Genomic DNA, 24,837 nt, shown 5'->3' on the forward strand with positions numbered 1-24,837 from the left:
TAATAGCTTGCGGTGACGTCGCGGCTTGTGATTGGTCGCGTGGCGGTCACATGGGCGGCCCGCGACCAATCAGAAGCCGGGACGTGATTCTCAGGTCCTAAAAGCGCTGATTTTGAACAACGAAGCCTGCCGGTTACCCGCGCTGAGTCCAGGGGCCGCCGGAGAGGTAAATATATCAATATTTTTTATTTTAATTCTTTATTTTACACATCTCTATGTATCCGATACCGATACCCGATACCACAAAAGTATCGGATCTCAGTATCGGAATTCCGATACCGCAAGTATCGGCCGATACCCGATACTTGCGGTATCGGAATGCTCAACACTAGTGCTGACGCTCTCTCTCGCTCCCTTATGTCAACTGAAGAGGAGGAAGAGGAGCCTCGGCTTATTGTCCCTTCTGAGAGCCTGAGAACCGTAGCGCCAGTTTCGCTGGAGTCTGTGCCTCCGGGCAAGACTTTTGTGCCCATTAATTTGCGACCGGAGGTTCTCTCTTGGGCTCATTCGTCCAGGGTGGGTGGACACTTTGGGACAAAGAGGACATCTGAGCTACTGGCGAGGACGTACTGGTGGCCGCATATGGTCCGGGATGTCAGGGATTATATTCTGGCGTGTGTTTCCTGCGCCAAAAATAAATCTCCGTGTCAAAGGCCAGCTGGGTTGCTCTATCCCTTGCCGGTGGCAGATAGGCCCTGGGAGATGGTCGGGATTGACTTTGTCGTGGGTTTGCCCAAGTCTCGCGGCTGTACCATCATTTGGGTCATCACCGATCATTTCTCGAAAATGGTGCATTTGGTGCCGCTACCACGGTTACCTTCTGCACGGGGCTTGGCTGCGTTGTTCATTAAACACATCTTCCGCCTACATGGTATGCCTGACAAAATTGTCAGTGACCGGGGTCCCCAGTTTGCATCTCGGTTCTGGAGATAGCTGTGTCGTCTTCTCAGTATTGAGTTGAATCTCTCTTCCGCTTATCATCCCGAGACGAATGGGTTGGTAGAGAGGGCCAACCAGACCTTGCTCACATACCTGCGACATTTTGTTTCAGCCAGGCAGGATGACTGGGCATCCTTGCTATCATGGGCAGAGTTTGCGCTGAACAACGCCGTAGCTGACTCCACTGGACAAACTCCATTCCTCCTCAACTATGGTCAGCATCCATGGGTACCTGTGCCTATGCCCGTGTCTTCCGCAGACTCCAGGGTGGCAGACTGGGCTGTGGAGGCACGGGATATTTGGGACCGCACTCAGGATGCCATTCGGGCCTCTAAGGAGAGAATGAGGTCCTCCGCCGATGCTCATCGGCGCCCCGCCCCGACCTTTGCTCCTGGCGACTTGGTGTGGCTCTCCGCCCGTAACATCAGGCTGCGAGTTGAGTCCACTAAGTTTGCTCCTCGCTACTTGAGTCCCTTCAAGGTCCTCGAACAGGTTAATCCTGTGGTCTACCGTCTGGCCCTTCCTCTACGCCTTGGTATCACCGACACCTTTCATGTGTCCCTCCTTAAGCCCGTATGCATGTCCCGGTTTTCTGAGTCATCTGCCGGGACATCGGGTTCGTCTACGGACGATTTCGAGGTGAACGCTATCTTGGGGTGCAAGGTGGTACGTGGCAAAAAAATTTTTTGGGTGGACTGGAAGTGTTACGGTCCTGAGGATAGGTCCTGGGAGCCTGCTGAGCACATTCGGGCTCCGCAGCTTATTGCTGCCTTCGAACGTAGCGAGGCCCAAGGAGGGGGGGCCCTAGGGGGTAGGGTAATGTTAGGAGTCGAGTTTCCTCTGCTGCACAGGGGGAATCTCGATCCGTGTCTGCTGCGGTCTCCCATTCTGCTTCGGCCGCAGTGGGCTCTGCTCAGCGGAGGCATCGCTCCCAGCGTCTTGCTGGGACTGATTCTGTGCAGAGGGTTACTGCTGCCTTTTCTGGCTCTCCTGTTGTACCCTGCACTGATCTGCGGCGAGCGAGCTTCTCTGGGACTAAGTCCTTATTTGCACACACTGAGCATGCCCAGGGCAAGATCTCCCGTTGGAGATCGAGGGTCACATGCTCAGGTACTGCAGCACATCCCATTGGTCCTCCTGGCAGGTCCTGAAAGGGCAAAACTTCTGTAGCAGCTTCCTGTGCTGCAACTATATAAACTGCGCATGACCGCACGGCCATGCGCTAGTATTGTCTTGATATATATGTGTGTGTGTAGATGGATGTATGTCGATGGATGAAAGCTCCTAAGTATCCCTCCCTAGTGTTGTTGACTGCTCGCGGATGATGGTAGCTATCTAGCGCCCGACTAGCCATCTGCACGTAACACACATCACAGCGTCCAGTTGCTGTGTCCGCCAGTATGGCGCCATGCGCTTCCTCTGCGCTTTCCTTACCCAAGCCTGGGTGGTTAGTGGCGTCCGTCAGTGCGGCACCGCACGCACTCTCGTGCCTTTATATACTATTCAATAGTTTCCTTACACACCCAGTTGCGGTGTTGTGCCAGCAAGTGTCTAATCGGACTTCAATCCTGAGTAGGGGTTGTGTTCGCTGACTTCTTGCTCGCGCTCTATGTGCGGTACCACGGTCCTGTGACGCAACAGGATCGCTTCCTTCACGCAGGGTGAAGTTAACCCATGTGTGTATACTTAGTACCGCCATATAGTCCGTCTTACTAGCAGCAGGGTCTTTACCTGCACGGTGGACCTCGGACTGCGAACACACCTAGTTTCATATCATCTATACTTGGTGCGTTCCGCCTGTCCTTAACACACTTGGACGAGGACAGAGCCTTGTGGTACCCCACTTGAAACACTTTTCCAATTGGATGGGCAACTGTTTATTGCTACTCTTTGAGTATGATCACTGAGCCAGTTATGAATCCACCTAACCTTAGCCTTGTCAATCCAATACTTGCTCATTTGTTTCAATAAGGATAGTATGATATACTTTATCAAATACTTCAGTGAATTTGAGATATACTATATCTACTGCATTTCCCTTATCCACCCAGTCAGCGATTCCATCTTACAAGGAAATTAGCTTAGTCTGGCATGACTTGTTTGCTACAAAGCAGTTTGCTACAAACCAGATAGATTTTAGTTAATGTCATGAATTTCTATGGCTTTTTGGACCAATCTTTCTTCATGTGTTTAATTCTTTTTCCCTGTGTCATTTTTCATTATTACACATAACTTAATTTGGGGACATGTATGGTTTAATTTCTTTGCCTGTGTGCATTGTATGAGTTGTTACCGACATCTGGTGAGAATTTCATGCCAATAGCACCTGTAGAATATAGTCCACAAAAGCACAAAGTGATGAGCACTACTATTACACCTCCTGTGATAATGCACACCGATGTATTAAAAATAGCATGCTACAAGCAAATTTACTCCAATCTTCAGTTGCCCACACAATAAAAAACAGTACTGAATGTCCATGCAAAAAGAATAAAGGGTGGCACTCACCGGAATAAAATCCAACTTTTATTTAGTCACCTTTAAAACATCTTTGGTAGGGTGACCGTAGAAGTGCAATTGCGTGGCATGGCCATCGTCCTCACGCTCCATTGTCCACTGTCCTACCGAAGATGTTTTAAAGGTGACTAAATAAACATTGGATTTTATTCTGGTGAGTGCCATCCTTTATTCTTTTTACATGGACATTCCACACCTGTAGAATATATTTACTTGGAAAATTGGTGATGTGTTTAATACTCATTTTACCCACTGTACAGTAGTAGTCTGTACTTCTGCACAAGGTTCGGCAGAAGCTTACCTTACTTTAATGTGTCAGGATGGCATAATATGAGTGAATTACAGAGTGCTACTTTATTTTGTTAGTTGTATATGGAGATGTCTCCTCTTAGTAAGCACCTATACGCACCTGATTTCTGATTGGAAGTGATGGTCAGTTTTTTTGATATTTGTAATAATATGATTGAAGACTATTAGTTTCTGAGCACTTGAATAGTACAAAATTTAAGCCTGTGATTTTGATTGGTTCTTTCATGGGTCCTGGGACTGTACAATACCCCACTGCTCTGCCATTAGATGGTTTGCACCTAGAGAAGGAATCAGCCTAACCCAATCTACATATATGCTTGCAAGAGTAGTATTTGATGCAATCTTAGCAGTAATCTAATGCTTGTCCCAATGTAAAGAACAGTTAAAAAGAGTTGCAATAACAACTGACTGCCAGATGATGCAGAAGCTTGACCTGTCACATGCTAAAAAATTGGCTACTTTAATATAATGAAAATAGTTACATTTTATACCTAAATTTATATCAAAATTATGTTGAAACTTAATAATGCGAAAAGATATAGCTAAAATTACAATAAAATTTGCAACATTTGTCTTCTTACGCCAATGAAAAAAATTGTCCAGTGTCAAGAAAAATGGATATGGGCAAGTTGCAAATGTACTTGCAGACTAATTTATCAAAGACACACAATAAAGGCTGCTCACAGAAGAGGTGAGGATATTTTATACAGTCAGATAGTTCCAAATATACCAGATTTGTTGAGGTATGAATCTTTTATTTGGTTTGATTCTTGTCAACTAAGTTTTCACATTTTCACTGGATTAAAGACAGTAATTTATGAATGCGAGCCATATTGTTTTACCAATTGCATTTTTGTAACATTAGCAAAAGTGTTGACCCAAAAAATATATCTGAATTAAACTGTAAATGCATTAACAAACTAAACATTTATGTAACTTTTTTTAAAAAAAATTCTATGATTGTGTAAGGCTAGTCATAGGAAAAGAAAGACACTAAAGTAGATAAAGTACTAATAATTTATTCCAAGTCTTGGCTGTTTGTACAATGTATAACACAGTTGTGATCTGTGTTCCACTGCTTATCCACATTGCTACATCTTGTTCTTTTCCTAGCAATTACTTTGTAATCAGACATTTCCCTTCTTTGCTGCCTGTAGTACTTGAGTTGATTATATATTTCCCAACTGTTCTGGACTAGTTCTGCATCCCAGACATTCTAGGCACTTCATGAAATGATATCACAAGACAACACACTCAAACTTGAATTATTCAGGTAGCAAATTTGTTCCTATCTCCCAAACAGTAATGAGTTTTGTGTGTAGAATGAATAGTTATATGTGGTGCAAGTTATTTTTCTTTCCTTCCTGTGTTTTCCAATCTGTTTTTTTTCCCAGTTCTCAGCTTCTAGTCTCCAACCTTAAGATGTAAAAGACTTGTAAATTTAAAGTAAATTTGCCGTAAAATGACAGAATTATGACATCACTTGCAGACATCCAAAAATAACATTCAAAATCCAGAATTTCAAATCTGTATATTATGACAGAAAGGTTAAAGGATCTGGGAATGTTTATCTTGCAAAAAAAGAAGGCTAAAAGGAGACTTAATAGGTGTCTTCAAATATCTGGATGTCACAGTGAAGAGGGATCATCATTAGTGTTGAGCGATACCGTCCGATACTTGAAAGTACCGGTATTGGATAGTATCAGCCGATACCCAAAAAATATCGGATATCGCCGATACCGATATCCGATACCAATACAAGTCAATGGGACATCAAGTATCGGAAGGTATTCTCATGGTTCCCAGGGTCTGAAGGAGAGGAAACTCTCCTTCAGGCCCTGGGATCCATAGGGATGTGTAAAATAAAGAATTAAAATAAAAAATATTGATATGCTCACCTCTCCGGCGGCCCCTGGACATCACGCTGGTAACCGGCCGGCTTCTTTGTTTAAAATGAGCGCCTTCAGGACCTGCGAATGACGTCGCGGGTTCTGATTGGTCGCGTGCCGCCCATGTGACCGGCACGCGACCAATCAGAAGCCGCGACGTCATTCGCAGGTCCTTAATTCCGAGAATTAGGAGTTTTGTGAATGAGAATGACGTCACGGCATCTGATTGGTCGCGTGCCGGTCACATGGGCGGTGAAGTGGTGAGTTCTCCTTCAATAGAAGCAGAGGTTGGACAGACATCTGTCTGAGATGGATTAGTGAATCCTGCATTGAGCAGGTGATTGGACACAATGACGCTGGAGGTCCCTTCCAACTCTAACATTCTATGATTCTATGATGTAATTTATAACCAGTTCACGATTATGCCCTTTTATTTGACCAGGCACATTTTTTTTTTTTTTGTAAATTGGGTTTAAAAGCTGTAACATTTTTTTTTTATCATTGGGATATTCAAATAATGTTTCCATATTTTTTTCTGAATATATGGGGCTTCATCTTTATGTGTTTGTCATAATCTTGTTTTTTGCTGATATTAGTCAATCCCTATGGTAATAAAGGAAATTTATATCTGTTTTGACTTTTTTAAATTTTCTTATGGCAATAAAGGACCACTAAATTTAGTTTTAAAATATGTTCCCCTTTCTGTAAGAATTATCTTTATATATTGGACTTTTTTTTAGGGGCATAGTCATTAGTAACAATGATTTGGATTTGCAATTTTTTATTTCAATTCATATTTTTAATTGATTTTTTTATTGAATTCTTTACTTTTAAATTATTTAACGTATAATGGCCCCAAAAGGCATTTCAACTTTTGAATACTTTTTTTTGCACCTGATTTCCCATTTAATTGGATCTAGTATATTACCCCCAGCTACAGTGGAAAGCCTCTAGTCTGCATAGCAGTGTTGTCTCGGTCTTCTTGGACCAAGCAGGTCCTGCTATTTCCCTACACTCTGTACACAGCTATAGAGAAGGCAGAGATAGAGATAATCCATCTCTGTCTTCTCTATGGGGAATATGGCTGAGTCTTAAGGCCCCCAAAGACATTAATCCCTATGAGACGAAGCCTGCTTTCACCTTAGTGACCAGGCCAATTTTTACAATTCTGACCACTGTCACTTCATGAGGTGATAACTCTGGAACACTTCAACAGATCCCACTGGTTCTGAGACTCTTTCCTCATGACATATTGTACTTTATGATAGAGATAAAATTTGCGCAATATGAATTGCGTATATTTGGGAAAAAAATGGAAATTTGGCAAAAAAAGTTAAAATGTAGCATTTTTCAAACTTTTACTTTTTACGCTCTTAAATCAGAGAGTTATATCGCACAAAATAATTCATAAATAACATTTACCACATGTCTACTTTACATCAGCACAATGTTGGAACCAACATTTTTTTTGTTAAGACGTTATAAGGGTTAAAAGTTGACCACCAATTTTTCTGACCAGCAATTTTTCATTTTTTCAACAAATTTTCCAAAGCCATTTTTTTAGGGCCCACCTCACATTTGAAGTCACTTTGAGGAGTCTATATGAAAGAAAACACCAAAAGTGACACCATTCTAAAAACTGCACCCCTGCAACAGGTACTCCAAACCACATTCAAGAAGTTTATTAACTCCTCAGATCCTTCACAGGAATGTTTGGAATGTGGAAGAAAAAAAAACCATTTATTTTTCTTTCACAAAAATCTTCATTTAGACCTATTTTTTTAACTTTTGAACATAAATTTTGTTGTGCAATTTCTCCTGAGCATGTCAATGCCCCATATGTGAGGGAAATCTACTGTTTGGGCAAATGGCAGGGCTCGGAAGGGAAGGAGAGCCATTTGAGTTTTTGAACATAAAATTTGCTGGCACATTTAGCGATTTCACGTTTGGAGAGCCTCTGATGTGCCTTAACAGTGGAAACCCCCAACAAGTGACCCCAATTTGGAAACTAGAACCCTTAGGGAACTTATTTAGATGTGTATTGAGCATCTTGAACCCACAAATGCTTCACAGAAGTTTATAACGTTAAGCCATGAAAATAAAAAAAAATCACATTTTACCCAGATAAATCTTTTTTAGCTCCAAATTATGCATTTTCAAAAGGGTAACAGGAGAAATTGCTCCATACAATTTGTTACACAATTTCTCCTGAGTACACCGATTACCCATATGTGGGGGAATACTACTGTTTGGGCTCACGGCAGGGCTGGGAAGAGAAGGAATGCCATTAGACTTTTTGAATGCACAATTTGATGGAATAATTAGCAGATGCCATGTCACATTTGAAGAGCCCCTGATGTGCCTAAACACTTGAAACCCGCCACAGATGACAATATTTTGGAAACTAGACCCCTTTTTTGAACCTTATCAACATGTGTTCTGAGCACCTTGACCCCTCCCCAAGTGCGTCACAGAAGTTTATAACATTAAGCCGTGAAAATAAAAAAAATCACATTTTTGCCACGAAAATCTTTTTTTAGCTACAAATTTTGCATTTTCATGAGGGCAAAAAAAGAAAATGTACCCCAAAGTTTGCTGTACAATTTCTCTGAAACCCCATATTTGGTCGAAAACTACTTTTGAGACACAGTGCATAGCTCAGAAGAGAAGCAGTGCCATATTACAGTGCCGATGTACCCCCTATAAAGCACCCCATTTTGGAAATGATAACCCTTTGGGAATTTATCTACAGATGTAGTGATGATTTTGACTCCATGAGTGCTTTCCAGAAACATGCAGCAGTGGATGTTGCTGAGTGAAAATTGCAAACTGCCATTGTAGCGACCTGTACGTTGTAGTGACCAGTAAGTGCAGTCACCAATACATCATGCCCAGCTCATGCTTCTGGAGACATGCATCTGTAAAATAGGTGGACTCTCATGACTACAGAAATGTCGAACATGTGGGTGCTATATGTTGTTTAGGCACACTTGGGCTCAGTAGGGAGGGGGGCATTTAGATTTGGGAGCGGGGAATTTGCTGAATTTCTTTTGTGGATCGAGGAGCCATTTCACTTTTCCAGAACCTTTGTACTACCAGTAACGTGGAAGCCTCCTATATTTTCGTCAACAGATGACGGACCTGTGTGGGGACTTGCTTTTTATGTGAATTTAGTTGAAACTTTTATTGGGAACATTTTATATAATGTTTGGGATCACATTTATCTGGCGCTCTACTCTGAGCACTTACTTTGGGGTTTCCATCTAAATCTCCGAGTGACGTAAACCCCTGAGGGATCCATCTAATATATTAAGCTGAATGTGTGTGTGTATGTGTGTGTGTATGTATGTATGTCCGGGATTGGCATCTGCACCATCACAGCTACAGCCACAAAATTTTGCACAGTCACACGTCTGGACCCCGAGAGCGTCATAGGCTATGTTGTGAGGTGAAATTTTAACCCCACGCTTTCCAATTCACCAAACAATTTTGCCCCTACATAATGGGGAAAAGTGAAAGGAAAAGTGTTGGAGGCAAATTGACAGCTACCAGATGTGAACAAGGGGGACTTAAAGAATGAGAGCGATGGCGCCAAGGAGTATATACTGTACAATTGCTAAGGTGGGGCCCTGACATAGGATACTCACCACACACGGGGATATGAACACACACACAAAATGCGCCACACACTACCACGTGCTTGAACACATATTATCCTCAGCACACATTTCACCACACATACACCAACCTCGCCACATAAAAAATTCGAAACAGAAAAGTCGCCGCTCAAAACTCGCCACGCGCAAAACTCGCCACATGCAAAAACTAGGCTCACGCAAAACTCGCCACAAGTGCAAAACTCACCTCATGGAAAACTCGCCACACGCAAAACTTGCACACGCGGAAAAATTGCCACATGCACAAAAGTTGCAACACATGCAAAAGTTGCCTCACACAAAACTTGCACATACTCAAAAGGCACCACACATAAAACTCGCCATGCGCAAAACTCACCATGCGCAAAACTTGCTGCACACAACTTGCTACACTAACCTGTCACATGCAACTCGACACACAAAAAGTTGCTACATGCATGTTGCCACACAAAACTCATCTCACAAAAGTCGCTACATGCATGTCGCCACACGCAACTCAACACACACAACTTGACAAATGAGACTCGCCCTAAAACACACACAAGTCTGGTATTATCCTTCAAAAATAAAAATCAGATTAATAAGCAGACAATCTACAAGAGCAACAAATGTACCGTATAGGAAATACGGCAGCTGTCAGTCACATGACCTGTCTATAATGTGTATGTGTGAGCTAATATATACTGCCAGGGGGAGGGCTTCCTGTTGGCTGGGGATTTATCAGGCTGCCAATTTAGCTTACAAATACTGAGGTAAAAATACTGAGCAAATAACGTGTAAACGAGGTCTAATACAGGAGGAGATGACACACAGGTATATACTATATACAGGGGAGATGACACACAGATATATACTATATAAAGGAGAGATGACACACAGGTATATACTATATAGAGGAGGAGATGACATACAGGTACATACTATATACAGGAGGAGATGACATACAGGTATATACTATATACAGGAGGAGATGACACACAGGTATATACTATATACAGGAGCAGATGACCTACAGGTATATACTATATACAGGAGGAGATGACATACAGGTATATGCTATATATTGAAGATGACACACAGGTATATACTATATACAGGAGGAGATGACATACAGGTATATACTATATATAGGAGATGACATACAGGTATATACTATATATAGGAGATGACATACAGGTATATATGACATACAGGTATATACTATATACAGGGGAGATGACACACAACAGGCATATACTATATACAGGAGATGACATACAGGTGTATACTATATATAATGGAGATGACAAACATGTATATGCTGAGTAGTGTTGAGCATTCCGATACCGCAAGTATCGGGTATCGGCCGATACTTGCGGTATCGGAATTCCGATACCGAGATCCGATATTTTTGTGATATCGGGTATCGGTATCGGAAGTGTAAAATAAAGAATTAAAATAAAAAATATTGTTATATTCACCTCTCCGGCGGCCCCTGGACATCAGCGGGAGGATCCGGCGTCCGGCACGGCTTCTTTCTTCAAAATGCGCGCCTTCAGGACCTGTGGAATGACGTCCCGGCTTCTGATTGGTCGCGTGCCGCCCATGTGACCGCCACGCGACCAATCAGAAGCCGCGACGTCATTCCTCAGCTAAAGTCCTAGAATGAGCGCCTTCTAGGACCTGAGGAATGACGTCGCGGCTTCTGATTGGTCGCGTGGCGGTCACATGGGCGGCACGCGACCAATCAGAAGCCGGGACGTCATTCCACAGGTCCTGAAGGCGCGCATTTTGAAGAAAGAAGCCGTGCCGGACGCCGGATCCTCCCGCTGATGTCCAGGGGCCGCCGGAGAGGTGAATATAACAATATTTTTTATTTTAATTCTTTATTTTACACTTTAATATGGATCCCAGGGCCTGAAGGAGAGTTTCCTCTCCTTCAGACCCTGGGATCCATGAGGATACATTCCGATACTTGATGTCCCATTGACTTGTATTGGTATCGGATATCGGTATCGGCGATATCCGATATTTTTCGGGTATCGGCCGATACTATCCGATACCGATACTTTCAAGTATCGGACGGTATCGCTCAACACTAATGCTGAGGTGAAAATGAGCGGTGTGAGTTGAAAATGAAAAGGTGTGAGTGCAAAATGAGAGGAGTGAGGGAAAATAGTGGAGTGATCGGAAAATGACAGATGTGAGGTCGAAATGACAAGTGTTAGGGGGGAATGAGAGGAGTGAGGGAGAAAATGAGAGGTGTGAGGGAGAAAATGAGAGATGTGAGAGGGAAAATGAAAGATGTGATTGGGAAAACGAGAGGCGTGATGGGAAAATAAGAGAAGTGAGGTGCTATAACTAACCACAGATATTTACTATGCCCAGGCAATGCCGTGCTCTTCAGCTAGTTCACTATAATGATGCAGCAGAGTTACTCTGGACTCCACCTGGCCTATGTTCAGTGATGTCCTTTTGAGAAGTGCACAATACTGTGGTCGACGGCACTTTTCTGCAATCCTAAAAAGATGGACACCACCGGATCACAGATCCTATGGCATCCACAGTGCCTCCATTTGCCTCATTATGGGAAATTTTCCACCAGGGGTTCTGTCTAAATCCCGTATTTCAGAGATTTACATGGAAATCCCGGTGTAAGCATTCAGCACAGAGCGCAGGATAAATGTTCACCAAGCCTTACTGCAATTTTTGGGAGGCAGAATGAAAAAAACAACAACATATGAAGAATTGGTTTTATATATTTTTTAGGCCGTTCCTCGTGTGGTATAAGTGATTAGGCGACTTTATTCTTCAGGTTGGTGCGATTACAACGATACCAGATTTATATCGGGTTTTTATGTTTGGCTGCTGTCACACACTAAAAGATGCTTTTTATTGCGAAAATTAGTTTTTGCATCACCATATTTTGAGAGCTATAATTTTTTCATATTTCGGCCAACAGAGTCATGTGATGGTTTGTTTTTTAGCGGGATTAGCAGACGTTTTTATTGGCACCATTTTTGGGCACATTGTTTTTTTTAAAACCATTCCACGTGTGGTAAAATTTGTAAGAACGCTTTATTCTTCGGTCGGTACGCTTACAGTGGTACCTCATTTATGTTTTTTTAATGCTTCGGAGCGTTTACACAATAAAAACTATTTGATAAAAAAAATAATTATTTTTGCATTGCTTTATTCTGAGAGCTATTAACATATTACTTTTCTGCTGATGGAGCTGTATGGTGACTTGTTTTTTGTGGGACAAGATGACGTTTTCATTGATACCATTTTTATTTACATCCGTCTTTTTGATCGTGTTTTATTGCACTTTTTGTTCGGTCGTATGATGTTAAAGCATTGTTTTTTGCCTTGTTTTTCTTTTCTTTTTTTAACGGTGTTCACTGAAGGGGTTAACTAGTGCGACAGATTTTTAGAGAGCGTGTCATTACGGACGCAACAATAACAAATATGTGTACTTTTATTTTTTTCTATTATTTACATAAATAAATGCATTCATTGGAAATATATACAGTATATATATTTTTTTATTTGTTTAAGGATTTAAAAAAATATATTTTTACACTAAGTAAAATTTTTTTTTACTTTTTTACATTGTCCCAGGATGGGACATTAATATATAACATCAGATTGCTAATCTGAAGGAGGCATGTCAGCGCCTGTTCTCAGGATGTATTAAACAAAAAGAAAAGAAACATGCAACTACGCAGGGATCACGAAAATATAACAAAGTTTATTAATAACATGTCTTAAGCCACATATAAAGATTTAAAAACACTTAAAAAAACCAACACAAACAGAAATAATACAAGTTAGCCCAACAAAAACCACACAGAATTCCCAGGCCCCACCTTACTCCTCACTAGAGCTAAACCCTTCCTGTTAATAATCTGGCAACAAATATCACCAAGCAATATCTTGCCCCGGTATACCTATAATTATAGTACCCACAAATACAAACATGAGCAAAAATTTCCAATACAAGGAAAGGGATACTAATAAGGCAGTAATGCAGGTAAAGACAAAGCTATTACAGAGCCAGAAGGGAGGTAGACATATCACTATAAAGAACCCACGATACACATAATCATAGTACACCCTAAATGGACAGGCTCATATTACATGATCAAGGTTCAATCATACCGCTCAGGAGGACATATAGCGAGGAGGGAGCCGGTTCCCATGTGGTCAACCCGACGCGTGTCGTCACAATAGTGACTTCATCAGGGGTAACAAGGTTCTCAGGATGTACTCACAAGCCACCTTCCCTGCAGGGCCCATAAGGACCTCACAGCCATCTTGGAGCTGGGGGTCTCCACAGTGACCATTAGGACAACATGATAACATCACGTTGTCCTGTTGGAAGCGTGCAGGGAGCCCCCTCCCTGTGCGATGCCCCTCTATGTCACTGTCACTACTGACAGTGGCATCAGAGGGGTTAAATGCCCACAATCGGTGCTAGCACAGATCATTGGCTTTGCTGCGGGGTGTTAGCTGTCATATGCAGCTGACACCCACACGCGATCGCCGAGGCTATCATGCCACCATCCTCGCACTGCTGTTTGCAGGAGCACAGCTCCCGCAGAGCAGTACTAGTATAGGGCATGTCGGGAAGGGGATAATGATATTGTAATCAAAGGTACAGTACAGACCAAAAGTTTGGACACAGCTTCTCATTTAAAGATTTTTCTGTATTTTCATGACTATGAAAATTGTACATTCACACTGAAGACATCAAAACTATGAATTAACACATGTGGAATTATATACTTAACAAAAAAGTGTGAAACAAGTGAAATTACGTCTTATATTCTAGGTTCAGAGTTGACCCTGGCTGTCACCGCTGCAAGCGTCTGCCTCCGTTCCTAAGAATGCAGTGAGTGAAGGACCTTCGATGACGTCGCAGTCAGGTGACTGGTCACCTGACCGCTCACATGACTGTGACGTTATCGAAGGTCCTTCACTCACTGCATTCTTAGGAACGGAGGCAGACGCTCGCAGCGGTGACAGCCAGGGTTCATCGGAGGGGTGAGTATATCCATATTTTTTATTTTTATTCTTTATTTTTTACATGAATATGGATCCCAGGGCATGAAGGAGAGTCTCCTCTCCTCCAGACCCTGGGAACCATACGCACCGCACACACTGAAGATGACTGGGAACTTATAGGAACTTCCGATTCCGATTTCCGATATCGCAAAAATATCAGAACTCGGTATCGGAATTCCGATACAGCAAATATCGTCTGATACCTGATATTTGCAGTATCGGAATGCTCAACATTACTTTTGGGTTCTCCAATCCAGCCCCAATTTTTCTGAAGCTTTTTTACACTCATTACTCCTATGCATCTTCTCTTTCTTATTTTCTTCATTGGCTACCTGTTTCTCCTAAAATAAAAATTTAACAATGAATTAGAAAGCTGTCTATAACATTTCCCTTCCATACATCTCTTACCTACTTTACAGTCAATGCAAGGTTTCATTTTTTGCTCTCTTGTCTGCTTCTCGTATAACCTCCAATATTTCTCTCATGCATTCCCAACACCCAAGAGCTCTCTATCTCAAGCAAATAAGCTCTCCAACAGCATTAAAACCTTCAAAACCAACTTCTTAATAAAAGCCAACAACCTAAATGATCCTTTTTTCCATTACGCTATCACATGAGCAGCTTCTACCATCTCCTACTGTATACCAGTCTGTCACTCATTTATTCATGTTTATTGTATTATTTTTTATCTTTTGCTCTGTACTTAAGTTGTGTATTATGTTTCTACACTACAATTCAAATTATGCATTTTTTTTCATAATTACAACATCCTGCAATTAACAGTGCCTTAGAATCTAAAAATAATAAGTCTAAAAAATAATAAAACCAATGGTTTGGAGTAAGACACATTATTAACATAGGTGTTAGGAGTTGAGTTTCCTCTGCTGCACAGGGGGAATCTCGATCCGTCTCTGCTGCGGTCTCCCATTCTCCTCCATCCGCAGTGGAGTCTGCTCAGCAGGGACGTCGATGCCAGCGTCTCGCTCAGTCTGACTCTGTGCGAAGAGTTACTGCTGCTTTTCCTGCTTCTGCCTTTGAAGCCAGTGCTGGGCAGCGGCGAGTGGACGTTTCTGGATCTAAGTCCTTATTTGCACACACTGAGCATGCCCAGGGCAAGATCTCCTGTTGGAGATCGAGGGTCACATGCTCAGGTACTGCAGCACATCCCATTGGTCCTTTTGGCAGGTCCTGAAAGGGCAAAACTTCGGTAGCTGTTTCCTGTGCTGCAGCTATATTAACTGCGCATGACCGCACGGCCATGCGCTAGTATTGTCTTGTAAATATGTGTGTGTGTTGTGAGTGAAATTCGCTCTTTAAATAACCCTCCCTATTGAATGTCTGTTCGCGGAAGGTGCATGCTTGCTATCTAGCGCCCGACTCATCCAACAGCACGTAACACACATTACAGCTACCAGTTGCTGTGTCCGCCTGTACGGCGCCGTGCGCTTGCTCTGCGCTTTCCTGACCCAAGCCTGGGTGGTTAGTGGCATTCGTCTGTGCGGCACCGCACGCACTCTTGTGCCTTAATATTATTATTTAGTTTCCTTACACACCCAGTTGCGGTGTTGTGTCAGCAAGTGTCTAATCGGACATCAATCCTAGTTGGGCTTGCTCGCGCTCTATGTGCGGTACCGCGGTCCTGTGACGCAACAGGATCGCTTCCTTCACGCAGGGTGTAGTTAACCCGTGCGTGTATACTTGTAGTACCGCCATATAGTCCGTCTTACTAGCAGCAGGGTTTTTCCTGCGCGGTGGACCTCGGACTGCGAACGCACCTAGTTCCATTTCATCTTGTACTTGGTGCGTTCCGCCAGTCCTTAACATAATACTAGCGCCAAGGTCTGGCTAGTAAATGATGGATGATCAGCGTTCACAGCGGTACATCCAGCAGCTGGAGGGAAGGTTGGCGGCTCTTGAGCGTTCAACCTCAGCTGTGGATGTCACTGCTGTCGCTGTTCAGGCTGCTAGTGTTGCTGCAGCCACCTTGTCCACTGCCGCTCCTGTCCCATCTCTAACTCGCCTCCCGCTTCCAGAGAAATTCTCTGGTGACAGTAAGTCTTGTAGGGGTTTCGTGAGTCAGTGCTCTATCCATCTCGAGCTTCTGGCCTCTCGTTTCCCTACAGAGCGGGCTAAGGTGGGATTTATAGTGTCTCTTCTTTCGGACAGGGCGTTGCAGTGGGCTACGCCGCTATGGGAGCGTAGCGATCATGTGGTGCAGAGTGCTCCGTTGTTTCTGAGCACTCTGAAACAGGTCTTTCTAGGACCTCGTGTCACCCATGATACGGCGCTCCAATTGTTGGCATTGACTCAGGGCTCATCCTTGGTCAGTCATTTTGCCGTCCACTTCCGCACCTTAGCATCTGAGCTGGAGTGGTCGGATAAAGCCCTCATTCCAATATTTTGGAGGGGGCTGGCTGACCACGTTAAGGACGCCCTGGCCACTAGGGAGGTTCCCGCCGCACTGGAGGAATTAATAACTCTATCCACTCGTATTGACCTCCGTTTCCACGAGCGGAGGTTAGAGCAAGCCCAGTGTAGGCAGAGGTTTCGGCTGGCTCCCATCTTCGCCAAACCTTTGGAATCTCCAGACCAGGCTCCTGAGCCCCATGAGCCTGTGGTAAAGTCACGAGCGGGATCTAAGTCCCGGACAGCTCGTGCACTCCAGATTTGTCATCTTTGCCAACAGTCTGGACATCTTGCCTCCAGATGTCTCCAGCGGTCGAGGAAACGTCAGCGTCTAGTGGTAGTTGGTGGAGGTGCACTAGACACGGCGACGTTTGCCTCCAAATTGTCCTTTAAGGGGACAATAACATTGGGCTCATCCTCTCACTCGGTAGAACTCTGCGTGGATTCTGGGGCGGAGGGCTATTTTATGTCTTCAGCCTTCGCCCAGCGTCACGCAATTCCTCTGGTCATGCTATCTCAACCAGTAACGGTACGAGTGGTGAATGGGTCGACACTGCCCGCACAGATTACACATCAAACTATCCCTCTTACTCTGTCCATGTCACCATCTCATTAGGAGATTATATCTCTACTCGTCATTCCTGAGGGAATTGATGAGGTTCTCTTGGGGATACCTTGGTTACGGTACCACTCTCCTCACATCGAGTGGTCCTCAGGCAGAATTCTGGGATGGGGTGAATCTTGTGGGAACAGGTGTCATCGAGTGTGCGTTCAGGTTGCTATTACAGAGGTACCCGCAGATCTTTCCTCTCTCCCCAAGCAATATTGGTCTTATGCAGACGTGTTCTCCAAAAAGGCAGCGGAGACCCTTCCGCCCCATCGCCCCTATGACTGTCCTATTGATCTCTTGCCTGGTGCTGAGCCTCCCTGGGGTCGAGTCTATCCATTATCTCTCCCGGAAACGGAGGCAATGTCTCAGTACATTCAAGAGAATCTGGCAAGAGGGTTCATCAGGAAGTCAGTGTCACCTGCTGGGGCAGGGTTCTTTTTCGTGCAGAAGAATGGAGAACTACGTCCATGCATAGACTACAGGGGTCTTAATGCTATCACACTTAAGAACAAGTACCCCTTGCCTTTGATATTTGAGCTTTTCGATAGGCTTCGGGGAGCTAGAGTGTTTACTAAGCTAGATCTGCGGGGTGCTTATAACCTGATTCGCATCCGTGAGGGGGACGAGTGGAAAATGGCATTTAACACCAGAGATGGGCACTATGAGTATCTGGTGATGCCCTTCGGGCTCTGTAATGCACCTGCCGTTTTCCAAGACTTTGTCAACGACATCTTCCGGGATATGCTTTCCACCTCGGTTGTAGTCTATCTGGATGATATTCTCATCTTTTCTCCAGATATTGACTCCCACCGGAGAGATGTTGGCAAAGTCTTCGACCTCCTAGGGGCAAACTGTCTTTATGCGAAGTTGGAGAAGTGTGTGTTTGAGCAGGAGTCCTTACCTTTCCTGGGCTATATCATCTCCGCCCAGGGATTGGCTATGGATCCTGCCAAACTACAGGCTGTGATGGACTGGCAAGAGCCCCATTCTCTTAAAGCGGTGCAGCGCTTTATGGGGTTCATAAATTATTATCGCCAGTTCATTCCCCACTTCTCAACTCTGGTAGCTCCCTTGGTAGCCCTCACCAAGAAGGGAGCAAATCCCAAAGTGTGGTCTGAAGAGGTCTCCAGGGCCTTTTCTTCTACTAAGTCTCATTTTTCTAGCGCTCCCATCCTACATCGTCCCGATGTCGATAAGCCGTTTATAATGGAGGTGGATGCCTCTTCCGTTGGTGCTGGAGCAGTCCTCTTCCAAAAGGATGCTCAAGGTCGGAAGCATCCGTGCTTCTTCTTCTCCAAGACCTTCACACCAGCGGAGAGGAATTATTCCATCGGGGACAGGGAGTTGCTAGCGATGAAATTGGCTTTCTCAGAGTGGAGACATCTCTTGGAGGGGGCTCATTTTCCCTTTCAAGTTTTTACAGACCACAAAAATTTGCTATATTTGCAAACAGCCCAGCGGCTAAATTCTCGCCAGGCCAGATGGTCCTTATTCTTCTCCCGATTCCACTTCACCCTCCATTATCTCGCTGGGGAGAAGAACATTTGAGCTGATGCTCTTTCTCGCTCTGTTGTGTCATCTGAGGAGGAGAAAGGAGAGCCTCGGCTTATTGTTCCTTCTGAGAGCTTGAGAACCATGGCTCTGGTGTCGCTCGAGTCTGTGCCTCTGGGCAAGACTTTTGTGCCCATAAATTTGCGACCGGAGGTTCTCTCTTGGGCTCATTCCTCCAGGGTGGGTGGACACTTTGGGACAAAAAGGACATCTGAGCTGCTGGCGAGGACGTACAGGTGGCCGCATATGCTCCGAGATGTCAGGGATTACGTTCTGGCGTGTGTCTCATGCGCCAAAAATAAGTCTCCTCGACAACGGCCGTCTGGGTTACTCTATCCCTTGCCGGTCGCAGACAGGCCCTGGGAGATGGTCGGGATGGACTTTGTGGTGGGTTTGCCCAAGTCTCGCGGCTGTACCGTCATTTGGGTTGTTACCGATCATTTGTCGAAAATGGTGCATTTGGTGCCGCTCCCACGGTTACCTTCTGCACGGGCCTTGGCAGCATTGTTCATAAGACACGTCTTCCGCCTACACGGCATGCCAGACAAAATTGTCAGTGACCGGGGTCCCCAGTTTGCGTCTCGGTTTTGGAGAGAGCTTTGTCGTCTTCTCAGCATTGAGTTCAATCTCTCTTCCGCATATCATCCCGAGACGAATGGGTTGGTGGAGAGGGCCAATCAGACTCTGGTCACATATCTGCGACATTTTGTTTCTGCCAGGCAGGATGACTGGGCATCTTTATTATCATGGGCAGAGTTCGCCCTTAATAACGCTGTAGCTGACTCCACCGGTCAGACTCCTTTCCTCCTTAATTACGGCCAGCATCCGCGGGTTTCTGTGCCTATGCCCGTGTCCTCTGCTGACTCCAGGGTGGCAGACTGAGCAGTGGAGGCACAGGACATTTGGGACCGCACTCAGGATGCCATTCGGGCCTCGAAGGAGAGAATGAGGTCCTCCGCCGATGCACATCGGCGCCCTGCCCCGACCTTTGCTCCTGGCGATTTAGTGTGGCTCTCCGCCCGTAACATCAGGCTGCGTGTAGAGTCCACTAAATTTACACCTCGCTACTTGGGTCCCTACAAGGTCCTCGAACAGGTTAATCCTGTGGTCTATCGTTTGGCCCTTCCGCCACGCCTGGGCATCACCGACACCTTTCATCTGTCCCTCTTGAGACCCGTGTATATGTCCCGGTTCTCCGAGTCATCTGCTGGGACATCGGGTTCGTCTACAGACGATTATGAGGTGAACGCTATTTTGGGGTGCAAGGTGGTATGTGGCAAAAATTTTTATTTGGTAGACTGGAAGGGTTATGGCCCCGAGGACAGGTCCTGGGAGCCTGTTGAGCACATTCGGGCCCCGCAGCTCATTGCTGCCTTCGAACGTAGCGAGGGGGGGCCCTAGGAGGGGGGGTAATGTTAGGAGTCGAGTTTCCTCTGCTGCACAGGGGGAATCTCGATCCGTCTCCGCTGCGGTCTCCCATTCTCCTCCAGCCGCAGTGGAGTCTGCTCAGCAGGGACGTCGATCCCAGCGTCTCGCTCAGTCTGACTCTGTGCGAAGAGTTACTGCTGCTTTTCCTGCTCCTGCCTTTGAAGCCAGTGCTGGGCAGCGGCGAGTGGACGTTTCTGGATCTAAGTCCTTATTTGCACACACTGAGCATGCCCAGGGCAAGATCTCCTGTTGGAGATCGAGGGTCACATGCTCAGGTACTGCAGCACATCCCATTGGTCCTTTTGGCAGGTCCTGAAAGGGCAAAACTTCTGTAGCTGTTTCCTGTGCTGCAGCTATATAAACTGCGCATGACCGCACAGCCATGCGCTAGTATTGTCTTGTAAATATGTGTGTGTGTTGTGAGTGAAAGTCGCTCTTTAAATAACCCTCCCTATTGAATGTCTGTTCGCGGAAGGTGTATGTTTGCTATCTAGCGCCCGACTTATCCAACAGCACGTAACACACATTACAGCTACCAGTTGCTGTGTCCGCCTGTACGGCGCCGTGCGCTTGCTCTGCGCTTTCCTGACCCAAGCCTGGGTGGTTAGTGGCGTTCATCTGTGCGGCACCGCACGCACTCTTGTGCCTTAATATTATTATTTAGTTTCCTTACACACCCAGTTGCGGTGTTGTGCCAGCAAGTGTCTAATCGGACTTCAATCCTAGTTGGGCTTGAGTTCGCTGACTCCTTGCTCGCGCTCTATGTGCGGTACCGCGGTCCTGTGACGCAACAGGATTGCTTCCTTCACGCAGGGTGTAGTTAACCCGTGCGTGTATACTTGTAGTACCGCCATATAGTCCGTCTTACTAGCAGCAGGGTTTTTCCTGCACGGTGGACCTCGGACTGCGAACGCACCTAGTTCCATTTCATCTTGTACTTGGTGCGTTCCGCCAGTCCTTAACAATAGGTCTCTCAGTCGCAAACATTAGTATTATCCTTGTTGTCTGATATATTTTGGAACCAACAATGGGAACAGGAAGTTTCAGCCACATTGATTAATCGACAGTCTCAGTCAAGGTAACCATGGTATACAATAAAAGGGTATCTATTAGATATCTTTGTGTGAGAATCAATGCTGGATTACAGCATAAGGCTATAAATGGTAAAATATAACCTAAATTCACAAAATGTTGGGATGCTGTGTAAAATATAAAACAAAACAAGAATGCAGTGATTTAGAAATATCTTATAGCCATATTTTATTCACAACTGGAAATAGAACACAGAAGGTAAAATGTTTCCATTTTTCCATTTCAGTTTATAAAATGTAAAAATTTTGAAATTGATGGAAGCAAATTTGGAACAGAGTTAACATAATGCTGGAACAACAAGTGGTTTAATGTAAAATAGGTTAAGGCTCATTTTTCAACTAAGTCACATTACTGTGTATAAAAAGAACATGTAGCCAGAGTCTCTGAGAAGCAAGGATGGTCAGAGGATCATCAAGTTGTGAACAACTGCATCTAAAAATTCTGGAACAATTGTACAAAAATATCCCCCCCATCTGCTGTACATAATATTATCAAAAGATTCATATATCAACACAATCCTCATTTTCAGTTAAATGAGGCTAAACGTAAAGCTGTGGTCAGATGAATCAATGTGTGAAATTCTTTATAGAAACCATTGACTTCATGTCCTGCAGACTCAATAGCAGAGGGAACATCCAGCATATCAGAACACAGTTCAAAAGTTGACATCTCTTGGGGTTGCCTTATTGCCTATCGCATGAGCAGCTTACATGTTTTAATAGACATAATCAATTTTGAGCATTATTTGCAACATATTATTCCATTCATACAAAGTCTATTTCAAGTAAGGCATTGCATATTTCAGTAAGGCACTTCTAAACCATATACTGTATGCATCACATCATCATAGCTTCGTACAAGAAGTGTTTAGGTAATGAACTGTCCTGCCTGAAGTCCAGACCTTTCACCAATAGAATATTTGTCACATTATGACATTATAAATAAAGCAAAGAAGTCCCAGAGTTTTGAAAAGCTAGAATCCTGCATCAGACAAGAATGGGATAATATTCCTCTCCCAGATCTCCAGCAATTTGTCGGTTTATATCAAAAACATAAAATCCGTTTGAGTTGAATGTATGTACAGTAAGTGTGAGAGTACAGTTGGAATGGAAGAAATTAGCGAAAGATCAGTAGAACATAAGAATTAGACTGTTATTTTTTTGTGTATAAGAAAAAGTCTCACCTGGTACCATGAATATGCTCGATCTGAAGGATCAATGAGAATTGTGATAATTTTTGCCTTGGGGATTAAAGCAGCAGCTCGCTTTGGAGCTTCTTCAGAATGAAAATAGTTGGCACTTTTCTCAAAAAGGAAATCAGTGGTTACATTTGATGGCACTGGGAAGAAATCCATGTACCTGAGAAGAGAAAGTAAAAAGCTGTATCCCTAACATTGTCAGATAAACAAATTTTTCTTATATTTTATGTGACATTTATTTTAAAAATCTAATATCCTGCCATAAAAAAGAAAAACAGTTGAAGCTAGCTAAATTCCCTGATGCAATTTTTAAACTCCCATAACCGACATCTTATTGATACTAAGTAGACTGCTCTTTTTCCCCAATGCTGCTGACCTACAGCCTCTGTCAACATAGATTACAAAGGCTAGCGTTTCATTATTTGATCAGCAATGATAACAGCACTGTAAAGATTTCTACAGAATACAAGTCATACAAATAGAATATTTTTAGACATGAGCGAGTCTTTTGAAATGCAAATTCAGAAATGTTTTCAAATTTTTCCCAAAATTTAGAATCATAAATATCGTAAAGTCTCCAAATGCAATTTTCTAGCTCTTTAATGCAAACACAGCCTTGTGTCAAAGTGATCTTGCCATCTAAGCAGATAGTAACTGGTAGCAGCTAACAGTCCATTTAATGACACACTGAACTGACAGACTTTTGGTGCTTTTTAAAATTTATAAAATATCCAAGAAAAAAATGCTTTGTAGTACATTTTGACCACTTGACCAATCTGTCACTGACTGGAAGTCCAGGATAATGACTGAAATTTCTTGAGCATAGGCCTACTAAAATTGCACCTGTCTAGGCCTGTGGTCTATGCTGAACCTGGTTTGGCTATGCATTTTAAAAATGATGCATGCAAGGGCCAGGACTTGATAAAAACCTTACATTTTTATGTACCTAACTGTCCTATACCTGTCAACTTTGTTTCTTTTGGTGTCTTCTGTAGTGTCCAGACCACGGGGAACATAAACCCCTTTGATTACCCTCTCCAACCATGTGAGTTTGTTACTTCGAATAACATGACGACAGTCTTTTATTTTCCCAATCCTGGGCAGGGCTTAAAGGGACTCTGTCACCTGAATTTGGCGGGCTCTGTTAATGGTCAGATGGGCAGTGTTTTCTGTTCTTTCATGCACCCCTTCCTTTCACGCTGGCCGCAATATTGTCTTGAATTTGATTAGGTTTCCTCCGTAGTACACGCGTGCGCAATGCAATCTCGCCTTGAGCACGCACAGTATGCTTTGCCCAACTGTGGGCAAAGCCGAAAAGCATTAATGCGCATGTGCCGGTGCACTATGTCCCGGAACACAGCGAAATACTTCCGGGACATAGTGTGCCAGCCAAATTCAGGTGACAGAGTCTCTTTAATCCTGTGCAGAGATCTACCAAAACAATTCACATCAGTAAATCACTGAATTGATCAGCTGTCACGTGCCTCTAACAGCCATGGATGGAGTCGAGATCCATTTGCGGCTGTTAACTAGATAAATGTCTTTTTACTCACACAAACTGGATGCGCATCTTAGCAGCACCCATCGGCCCCTCTGTCACATGATACCGAAAAATGGAGACTATACGGGTCTCTGAAAATGGTGCCATTTTTTTTATTACAAACTTTGAATTTTATATTTACCACTTAAATACCACTTAAATAAAAAAGAATCTATACATGTTTGGTATCTACAAACTCATAGTGATATAGGGAATCATAATGGCAGATCAGTTTTAGCATTTAGAGAACATGGTAAAAAACAAGCAAACTGTAGAATTGCAATTTTTCTGCAATTTCACCGCATGTAGAAATTTTAGAAATGCTTCCCATTTTCCAGTACATTATATGATAAAAGCAATGGTGTCGTTTAAAAGTAAACCTCGAAAGCAAGCCCTCACATATCCATATTGAAGGAAAAATGAAAAAGTTATGGTTCTGGGACGAAAGGGAGCAAGAAACAGAAATGCAAAAATGGAAATACTCCTGGTCATTAAGTGGTTAACTGAGGGTTGTCTCAGCATGGGAAATATCTTTAGCTCATTGCCCACCACCCCTCCACCAACAAAAGTATGTATTTAAAGGTACGCTCACATCTGCATATAAAATCGGCAAGTGCAATGTGATAAAAAATTGCATTGTGCTCGCAAGTTATTCA

The 24,837-nt window shown here is 43.8% G+C and overlaps 1 protein-coding gene across 2 annotated transcripts in view; it reads right to left on the minus strand.

Moving 5' to 3' along the window:
- LOC138656666 (bifunctional heparan sulfate N-deacetylase/N-sulfotransferase 3-like) overlaps positions 1-24,837 on the minus strand; it is an 857,911-nt gene that overhangs the window by 113,907 nt on the left and 719,167 nt on the right. For both annotated transcript variants that reach the window (XM_069743761.1, XM_069743762.1), the window contains one exon: positions 22,627-22,801. In XM_069743761.1, the coding sequence (XP_069599862.1) occupies positions 22,627-22,801 (175 nt within the window). The remainder of the gene's footprint in view (positions 1-22,626; positions 22,802-24,837) is intronic.

This window comes from Ranitomeya imitator, chromosome 1 (genome assembly GCF_032444005.1).
Source record: "Ranitomeya imitator isolate aRanImi1 chromosome 1, aRanImi1.pri, whole genome shotgun sequence".
Lineage (NCBI taxonomy): Eukaryota > Metazoa > Chordata > Amphibia > Anura > Dendrobatidae > Ranitomeya > Ranitomeya imitator.